Source organism: Puma concolor, chromosome B3, assembly GCF_028749965.1.
Source record: "Puma concolor isolate L17-30 chromosome B3, mPumCon1.1.hap2, whole genome shotgun sequence".
Lineage (NCBI taxonomy): Eukaryota > Metazoa > Chordata > Mammalia > Carnivora > Felidae > Puma > Puma concolor.
Window position 1 is genome coordinate 11,093,543 of NC_141672.1, and position 9,870 is coordinate 11,103,412.

Consider the following 9,870-nt stretch of genomic DNA (forward strand, 5'->3'; position numbering starts at 1 on the left):
CCCCAGCGGCCATATAAATATGGCATGGGCAGATGCAAAGAGCTCGTGGCAACAGCAGTTTCCTCTGGAAGGTAAGCCACCTTTCTCTTGGGGACAGAGTGGGTTCCACCTGACTGTGTTTTCTTGCTCTTTTTTGCCATGTTTCAGGTAGTAACTGCCTGAGGGAAGACAATGGAAGATCCAGGGTAATAAGCACATGTGTGTATTATTCGGGGGTCTCCCCATCCACTGTTCCCCATCCCACAGCCCCCTCCTGTTCCCTGTCCTCCTCAACCACAGTGTCCTCCACCCTTCACCGCCCCATCCCCCCTTCATACGAGGCGGATGGAGGAGGCAGTGAAGGATGGGGGCTGTTGGGGCAATGGGGGGAGGGCGTGGGAGATAGGGGGGCCATTGCTGGGGGCTGGAGGGGACAATGAGGGCGTAGGGCAGGCTGCTCAGGGCCAAGAGTCTGGTTGACTTCACCTCTGCACCACAAGCTAGAAGCTGGCAATAAGGCCTTCACCCACAAATTGTCCAAAACTCCGTTAGTGGAGCATCCCAGAAAGAATAGCATCTTCTCCGCTCTGAGTATCTCTGCCTCCTTGGCCATGACTTCCCTGGGTACGAGATCCACAACGCACACTAACCTCCTGGAGGGCCTTGGATTTGACCTCAAAGTCATCAGGGTGTGGGACATCCACCAGGGGTTCCAGAGTGTCGTTCGGATGCTGAGCCGGCTGAAGAGGGAGGGACATCTGAAGCACAGGGACATCCTCTTTATCGATGGTGATAGGAAGTTCACCTCGATGTCTCCGTGGGACACAGAGGGCATATATGATGTGATGAAGGCCCAGATGACTGACTTTCGAGATGCAGAAAAAAAACAAGAAGCAGATCAAGCACTTTGTGGCTGAAAAAAAAATGCACACAAAAACCAAGGAATTCATCACCTCTCTGAACCCTCACACCTTCCCGTTTCTCGTTAACTATGTTTTCTTCAAAGGTAAGGTTTATCGAGTGCATGAATTCCTGTTTGGGTATAACGGCTGCCCTTGCACTTCCTAAAAGATTTCAGTCAGAAACACATGTAGTTTTGGTAATTATATCCCATTTCCCATAGACCAGCAGACCCGAAACTTTTTGATTTGCGTTAATTTCATTGTGTTGTCTGGCCTTTTTAAGTGTTTCTGCTCCGAACCCTCTCAATCATATCGTTTGCCATACTTAAGATATTTTGGAGTAAAATGGAGTAACTCTTGATGGTAGAAACAGATCGCATGCAGGAGTGTGTGGGCAACCACGTGCACGCAGGTCTATGTTTTTCTGACGAAAAATTTCCCTCCTTGAATAAGTTAAACCATTTCAAACAGATTTCTTTTGTCATAGGACTTCTTAGGACTCTTAATACACTAAGAGGCATTGGGAGTTTTCAAAGAAGGGATGTTGGGGTCAATGTTTCCCAAATTATTTGACAGCAAAATCCTTTCTTGGTGCTACAGGTCCAGAGGCAGGTAGCGTTTTGGTAAACATCTTCTGAGGAACACAGATTTAAAGAAAGCCTATGGTGAATATTTTCAAAATTCATGTGTTTGCCTTTCTTTCCTTTGCATCAATCCGGAATTTTAAATATTCTGTTCACTGAGGTCAAGGCATCACTGGAAGGAGACTGCTCCCTTCGCTAGATGATCACCTCTGGGGTCCCCCAAACATGTGGGTGCTGATGCCTTCTCCAAGAGGTCACTCTTTGATTTCTTCCTTCCCGGTTCCCCTAGGCATCTGGGAAATGGCTTTCCATCCCGACCTCATGTACAAGGAGGACTTCTTTGTGGATGAGCGCACACCACAGTGCGGGTGGACATGATGTGGAAGACGGAACAAGTGATTTATAGCCGATCGGAGGAGCTGTTTGCTACAACGGTCAAAATTCCTTACATTGGAAACGTGTCCTTAGTCCTCATGCTCCCAGATGTGGGAAAGCCCGACTCTGCCCTAAATCACATGATTGCTCAAAACGCCACGCTTCTGAAATCCAGTGGCATGAGGTATGCTACTCTGGAGGGACATTCTAGATTCACGTTGATATTTTGCTCAGATCTCACTTCCTCTGTGCAAAAGTCTTATTTCCGGGGAACTGAGATTCTGCTTACTTCCAAGCATCTTTGTGGAAAATGAAACAAGCCAAGCAGGGACAATGGTGGCCTGGCTTCCGTTATCAGCCGGACGCCCCTTAAACTGTCTTAATTCTTCGGGCTGCATGTATCAGAAACCCACTTCGTACGCGCTCAAGGGGGTAAAGAAAGGAACGTATTGGAAAGATACACCCAAGGGGATCGACACAGCCAGGTGTCATGAGGGGCTGGACACGGGACGGCGACGTCATTAGAAATTCCGTCAACCTCTCTAAGCTCAGCAAACCAGCTCTCGTCCATGCAGCGCGTGGTTTACTCACCCAACACGTGTTTTCTGAGCACCTATGCCACACCAGACACCCCCTGGTGCTGGGAACAGAATGGCTAGCCAAACGCGTCTCTGCCATTGTGGGATTTTCCATCCAGTGGGAGAGGCGGTGAGTCCACTAACAAAGGTGTAAATTCGAATTGCATTGAAAGCTACAGAGAGAATGAGTAGGGTGATAGAAGACAGGATTCAGTATGAATTGGGGATCTTAATTAGGTATGATGATTGGGGAAGGATCCCAAGAGGTAAATTTTCAGCTGAGACCATTGCGGGCAGACACGGCTGCTTTCCAGTCAAGCAAATGCTCCACCCCGGAGTGAGTCTAACCTATTTCGGTTCCGATTACATATTCCTGGAAGGGAGAACTGGGTTGATACAGCTTAGGTAAGGTGTCCACCATGGCCCAAGCGGATACGGACAGATCACATAATGAAAGCGTGATTCTCAATGGCCCACTGAGCTTGGCGGGGGCAGGGGCAGTCTTCGGGCAGTAAATGCGTAGACTGGGAAGAAATCTCCAGATAGTTTTCGGCCCATGCCACGTGGAAGCCCAGACTGTTGCCCAGGCAGCACCTGCTGTGGTTGAGGGCCCTGAGAGAGTGTGCGTGCCATCATCTGCCACAGCCGTACTTCATGCCATGTCATGGCTGGGACGGGGGGGGTGGGGTACACCAACAGAGGAACCCAACTAGTAACTGGGTTACTATCCAGCCAGAAGCTTAACATCACATTGGCACAGGCTAAACTATATTGCTCTGTGAGCAACTACGCCCCTGCCTATAGCTGGAGGGTTGCTGAGACACAGGGCTGGGATCCCCTGGCCTGACCCTCATCTTCTCTGGGATGGGGAGGACACAGCTTGAATAGTAAGGAATATTTTAAGAAGGGCTTTGTTTGGTTGCAGCCCACGCTTCCACACCACTCGTCCCTCGGCACACACGCAGTCGTGCCCCACCCTTTTCTCCCCTTTCTCTTGGAAGAGGTCTTAAAGCCCAAGCAAAATGCTTCCCCCGGACAAGGAGAGAGATGTATTTCAGCTTCCTTGGGGGTTTCGCTCTTAACAGACTGGTGCACTTAATTATGCCCAAGTGCAAGGTCTCCTCCAAGATAGACTTTAAAAAACTGCTTCCCAAGGTGGGCATCAGAAATGTGTTTACTCCAGCAGCGGACTTCTCCGGCATCACACAGGAGGATTTCCCAGCTGTTTTTGAGGTGAGCAGAGCAATTTCTAGAGTTTCTGTGTTATTCACAACCGTCCCGATTGACAAACAATTTTTTGCCTCGGTGGCTCAGTCAGTTGAGCTTCTGACGTCAGCTCAGGTCATGATCTCACGGCTTGTGGGTTCGAGCCCCATGTCGGGCTCTCTTGCTGACAGCTTAGAGCCTGGACCCCACTTCAGATTCTGTGTCTCTGTCTTTCTCTGTCCTTCTCTCTCTCTCTCTCTCTCTCTCAAAAATAAATAAACATTAAAAAAAAAGAAAAAAGAAAAACACTTTTCAGAAAATAGCAGTTATAAACCTTATCCGCCTTGGTCCATTGGCTTTTGGGGTTTTTCAGTCACGCAGATATTCACAAATCATTACATCAAGCACATTTGCAGGCTCTGAGGATGTAGTTATGAGCGAGCCAGACAAAGTCTCACCCTCACAGATGTTCCGTTCTCCCGACGGGGTCAGACAGTGAGCATGCCAACAAGTAGGTCTGTATCGTGTCAACCAGTGACACGTTCTGTGAAGACGGGAAAGCAGAGAAACTGTGAATAGCGCGCTGGGTGCGGTGAGCAACTTGGGGAGGGCCGGCAAGGAAAGGCCTGGGGCTGGGAAGGCCTGGGGAAGGGAAGAAGAGGGCCAGGGGACCTAGAGGGGATGTCGAGGGGAGGCATGTTCCAGGCCAAGGGAACAAGTACGTCCTGAGGGAGACGTGGGCTTGACATCCTCGAGGACCCCCAAGGAGGCCCACGCAGCTAACATGGCACGTGGGCCGGAGAGGGGCAGAGGGCGAGTGTGAAAAACAGGCAAGGCGGGCCGCATGGGTCCCCACGTCCTGCACAGGCCCGGGGTCTGCTCTGACTCACGTGGGGGACCTCCGAGGCTGCCGTGAGCTGACGTGTGTTTTATGCCAGACCACCCGCCATGGTGAGGAGGAGGGGTGGCTGATGACTCAGGGGAGGGGTGAACCGGGCTTGATGGGGCGTCGGCGGGAGCGTTAGCAGAGGTGCGGAGCTCTGCGTGAGTTTTGAAGACAGAGCTGGGGTGCAGGGAAGGAAGAGTCAGAGACACCAGCTCCCGCTACCAGGGCCCGAGGTAGGGGGGTGGGGTGCGGATGAGCAAGCAGGGACCGGCTCTGCCTCCCCCAGACACCTGTTAGACGGTCCAGACGCCGTGGCGCGTTTGTGTGCACGAAGGGCTGCCCGCCAATTACTCCCCCAAGGTCACCGCTGACCCGCTGCTCTGCCCACCCCCCCACCCCGTGACACGCCGCCCTGGACGTAAGCGGCGATCGCAAGCCTCACCACCGCACAGCACTCGATAGATCACAAAGCACTTTTGCAGGTTTCTCTCACCTGACTCTCCCAACGACCTCGGGGGAGGGGACAGGATCTGAGCGAACTGTCACTCGTGGAAGGCATGGAGCTCCCAGGGCCGACCCGGCTGGGATGCTGCTCTCGCGGGTATAAGCTCTCCCTACTGTGTTCCATTCAAACAGACCCGCTGGGCCACTGTTCCCTGAGTGCGGGGTGTGGGGCCGGGTCTGAAGGATGCCAGGCCCCTCACCGTACAGGAGCCATGTCACCACACATCCCCCACCCCCCAAGGCCTCCTATAGATCAGAGGGGTGGACCTGGGTGTTCTGACCCAAGTGCTCCCACACAGAGGGAAAACTGTGTGTGCTTGCGCGGAGACAGGAAAAACTAGCCCCCTCCGGCCCTTTCTCTCCAGGGATCCTTCCCGAAAGCCTTTGAAAGGCCCCTCCCTCAGTGATTCTACAGGGTTTTTTTCCTAAGCCTTGAGACCACCCAGCTTCCCTCTGAATTCTAATCCCCCTTTCCTCTCATGTAAACACCTAAACTCCTCAACCCCTCTGCCTGCACTGGGGGAGACCGAGCTCAGCAGTTAGTGCGAACCCCTCCCGGAGGCATCTGGCCTTCAAGGGCGGGTCAGACAGCCGAGAGCCTCGGGTGGTTCTTCTGGAATGGGCGCCAGCTTTCCCCCACCTGCCTCAGCCATGGAGGGAGCCGGCCTCCCCGCCCTGGGCCGCGCTGGGCCAGCTCGGCACACGGCCCTGACTTGCTCACACCCAGAGTTGAGACGGGACCTGTTTCTCCCCGGGCGACGCATGAGGCCACAATGGAGGTGAGCAAGGAAGGCGAGCTGGACGCCCGCCAGGACACGGACGCGGATAAGGCCATCCCCCTTCACTCACATACAGCAGCCCCCTTGGTGGCGAAGTTCAACAGACCCTTCTTCCTATTTGTGTTGGACTGGATGACTCAGAGAGCCCTCCTCACGGGCAACGTCTTCAACCCCGCGGCGGAGTAGAGATGGGGCCGGGCTCCGCGAGGCTGGAATCCAGTTGCTTCTGAATAAAGTGGGTAAAATCCACTGCTATTGAATCCAAAGAAGCTGAGCCTGAGAGCTGTGGTCTGAGAATGGAATTGGGATGGGTCGTCTTTGCTGGCCTTCTGTCCTGGAACAGGACAGGACAAGGAGAGGTGGGGGGCCTGCTAGGGACGTTTGATGGGTGTGTCTTCTGTCCTGAGAAAGGGCAGGGAAGCGACGCTGAGGGGTGTGAGCTGGGTGCGAGAGGGCCTCTTCTGTATGTGGCCATCTCGTTGGTCTTGCTTCCTGCCCAGCTGGCAGTCAGAGACTGCCCCCTCATCTACCCTGCCAGACAGCCCCAGGCAGGAAGCTGGGTGTGCAGAGGCAGGGTCCTACCACAGACAGGAGCGGTCAGCACCCACAAACACCTCAGTGGGCCTCTGTGTGTCCATCCAGCTCCACGGGGAAATAAGGCACCTAAGAAGGCAAAGACCCCCAAGTATGTTGGCAGCAACTTCTCTGTCCAGACCCCTTATGAGAAAGTTATCATTGCCCCCCACCCCCCAGAATAAGAAGTAAAACGGATGAGGTGGGAAGAGGCAGGAGGACGGTCATGCACAGAACGGGGTGTGTGTGTGTGTGTGTGTGTGTGTGTGTGTGCGTGCGTGCATGTGTGCGTGTAGGGGACCCTGGGACCTGGATACCACCTGGCTGGCCATGACTTGCCCCATGGACATACGATCGTGGGGTCTGATAGCAGCAAGTCATTTGACAACAGAGGTCAGACCATGGGCATGGTCTGGCAAAGACATTGAGCAAACAAGCTGACCCAAGAGTGACGTCCAGAAGGCTGGACCTCACCTGGGTGGGCTAGTTCGGTTCAGTAACCCAGAGAAGGTTAGGTCAGAGGGTGAAATAGACCTGGGCTGGCAGAGAGCCAGGGGGCCATGCTGGAAAGGCAAGGCCGGGGATGAGATTGGATGCCAAGAACGGGGCACCAGGGGCTGCTAAGCCATGTAAAGACGTGACCAAGTGGGAGTCACCTGGAGGCGGGGCATTAGATCTCGGAGCCAGGAGAGGGGGGAGGGAGGCCAGAGTCAAAAGGTCCACTGCAAGCCCAGTGGTGGTGGAGTCGAGGACAGGACACAAGTCTCTTCTTTTCCGGGGATGACGTGACCCTGAGGGAACCCCATCTGTTACCAGAGGAGTCACTTCAGGGCTTGGACTTTCCTTCATTTAACAAGTATGTCCAAATGGCCAAGGAAAGAGCTGCCACATGCATCCCACTTAGCACACGAGCTCCAAGAGAAGAGAGGCCTGGAGAAGGAGCTCGGGCAAGGCGCTCACCTGAGAGAAGAGCAGTAAGATAGATTGTTCTAGAATATGTGGAGGAAGCGATGTCCGCAGCGTAAGCAGATGGACGGAGGCCTGGAGATCCCTGCTTGTGAATATTTCACGTCCAAGCCGGGAGGGCGATGCTCACAGAGGATGCCGAGGGCCTCGTGTCCTACAGAGTAGATGGTGTCCACAGAGGACAGTGAGAGCGTCGTGTCCTGTCGTGCATTCACAGACACCGTTCAGCCCTCGTGCCCCGTAAGCTGAAGGGTGTGCGTGGAGGGTGGTAGGGCCCTGGTGTCCCGTGCTAAAGGAGGGTGGGCGGTGATCCATGAGACAAAATAAATCTACACTGGCTCATGTAAGAAAAAGGCTAGGGCAGGACGGAGAAGAAATAGGCGCCCAGGTGAGTTCTGTCGGCTCCTCAAAGCCCGGCTGCCCCAGGGTCACGGGAAACCGCGCCTCCTCACAGACCTTGGTGCCACGACACGTGACGCCTTCACGGGAGGCCAGGATAGGCTTTTTCCTGCCCGTGGCAATGAGCTGGTATGATTCCAAGGTGAAGTTGAAGATGAAATGAGTTAACATCCCTGAAAGTGTGTAAGAGCACACTTTCACGTTCTTGGACTCTGAGATGGGATGTACGAATGAGGTGTCTGTGCACCAAGGTCAAAGGTTTTCGCTCCAGGAAGGAAGGCGAGGATCCCCTAAGAGATGCAGCTCAATCCTCTTTCCCACCAGCACGTGCCATGTGTGATGGTTAATTTTGTGTCAACTCGGCTGGGCCAGGGCAGCCACATATGTAGTCAAGCATTATTCTGGATGTTGCTGCGAAGGTGTTTTTGGAGGAGATCAATGTTTAAATTGGTGGACTTTGGGTAAAGCAGAATGTTCTCCATGATGTGGGTGGGCCTTATGCAATCAGTTGAAGGTCCACTGACAGACCTCCCCCAAGCAAGAGGGAATCTCACCAGCAGTCGCACTTGAACTACAACGTCTACTCTTCCTGGTTTCCGGCCTCATGGGCCCACACTGCAGATTTTGAACTTGTCATCGTCCATAATCAGTTCCCTAACATTTCTCTCACTCTCCCTCCCTCTTGCTCTCTGCTTGCTGTGGGCCAGGGACAGCGGAGACCCTGCCCGCATAAAATCGCCTTTGCTTCCCACCACAGCTGCAGGAGGGGGGCTCTGCCGTGCCAGTGTCTGGAATGGAATCCAAAATGCAAGGCTCCCAGGATTAGTTCTCCTTCCCCTAACATATGATAAGTTACTGCAAAGGGCCGAGTAACTTATGTGCAAGCCAAGCGTGAATTGGATTCCTATTAGGTGAGGAAAAAAAAAAAAAAAAAAACTCTAGCCATATATATCAATTGTCTTGTTTATTTGTACTGCAAATGTATCCTTACAAAACATCTAGTGGGTTCCCAGCACTGTTCGAGACCCAGGGGGAGGGTCTCAAATGTCGGTGGGTGTAGCAGACCCCATCAGTGGTTGGTCCAAATGTCCTTGACCTTCATCTCAACAGCGCACACTGACCGAGTCCTACCTTGGGCACCTACAGCTTTCCTCCCAGGGCTTTCTTGTGCGACACACACAGGACAGGCCAGAGGTGTCTCCAGTTCCCCCCCCCCCCGCCCCCCGCCAAGAAGCAGATTCAGTCTCCTGGGGGGCCTTTGTGTTTTAAAGTGCCTGTTGTGGGAATGCAAGCTGGTGCAGCCACTCTGGAAAACAGTATGGAGGGTCCTCAAAAACTAAAAGCAGAACTACCCCACGACCCAGCAATTGCACTACTAGGCATTTATCCACGGGATACATGTGTGCTGTTTTGAAGGGACACATGCACCCCCAAGTTTATAGCAACACTATCAACAATAGCCAAAGTATGGCGAGAGCCCAAATGCCCCTCAATGGATGAATGGATAAAGAAAATGTGGTATCTATATACAATGGAGTATTACTCAGCAGTCAGAAAGAATGAAATCTTGCCATGTGCAACTACGTGGATGGAACTGGAGGGTATTATGCTAAATGAAATTAGGCAGAGAAAGACAAAAATCAGATGACTTCACTCATATGAGGACTTTAAGAGACAAAACAGATGAACAGAAGGGAAGGGAGACAAAAATAATATAAAAACAGGGAGGGGGACAAAACAGAAGAGACTCATAAAGATGGAGAACAAACTGAGGGTTACCGGAGGGGTTATTGGAGGGGGGATGGGCTAAATGGGGAAGGGGCACTAAGGAATCTACTCCTGAAATCATTGTTGCACTAGATGCTAACTAATTTGGATGTAAATTTTAAAAAATAAAAAATAAAATAAAAAAAAAAAAGAGTGCCTGTTGATTGGGGCCACTGTGCCAACCGGACGTGCTTTTCTTTTGCTTTATGCATATGATAATATAATTCTACTCGAACCTTTTAGTGTGGGCGGGGGTTTGTATAAATAAGATACTCGCTCTTTGTGAGAAATTAGATGAATGCAAAAATTTACAAAGAAGAACATAAAAGTCACCGCAAGGTGACTTGCCATCACCAAAATTTCACTCACACG

The 9,870-nt window shown here is 52.4% G+C and overlaps 1 protein-coding gene across 1 annotated transcript; it reads left to right on the forward strand.

Moving 5' to 3' along the window:
• Positions 1 to 32: 32 nt before the first annotated feature.
• LOC147579740 (uteroferrin-associated basic protein 2-like) lies at positions 33 to 5,979 on the forward strand. Its single transcript, XM_086708516.1, is given in 7 exon segments — positions 33 to 71; positions 480 to 854; positions 856 to 985; positions 1,755 to 1,816; positions 1,819 to 2,024; positions 3,504 to 3,731; positions 5,742 to 5,979. Coding segments are annotated over 7 exon segments (1,278 nt in total).
• The last annotated feature ends 3,891 nt before the right edge of the window (positions 5,980 to 9,870 follow it).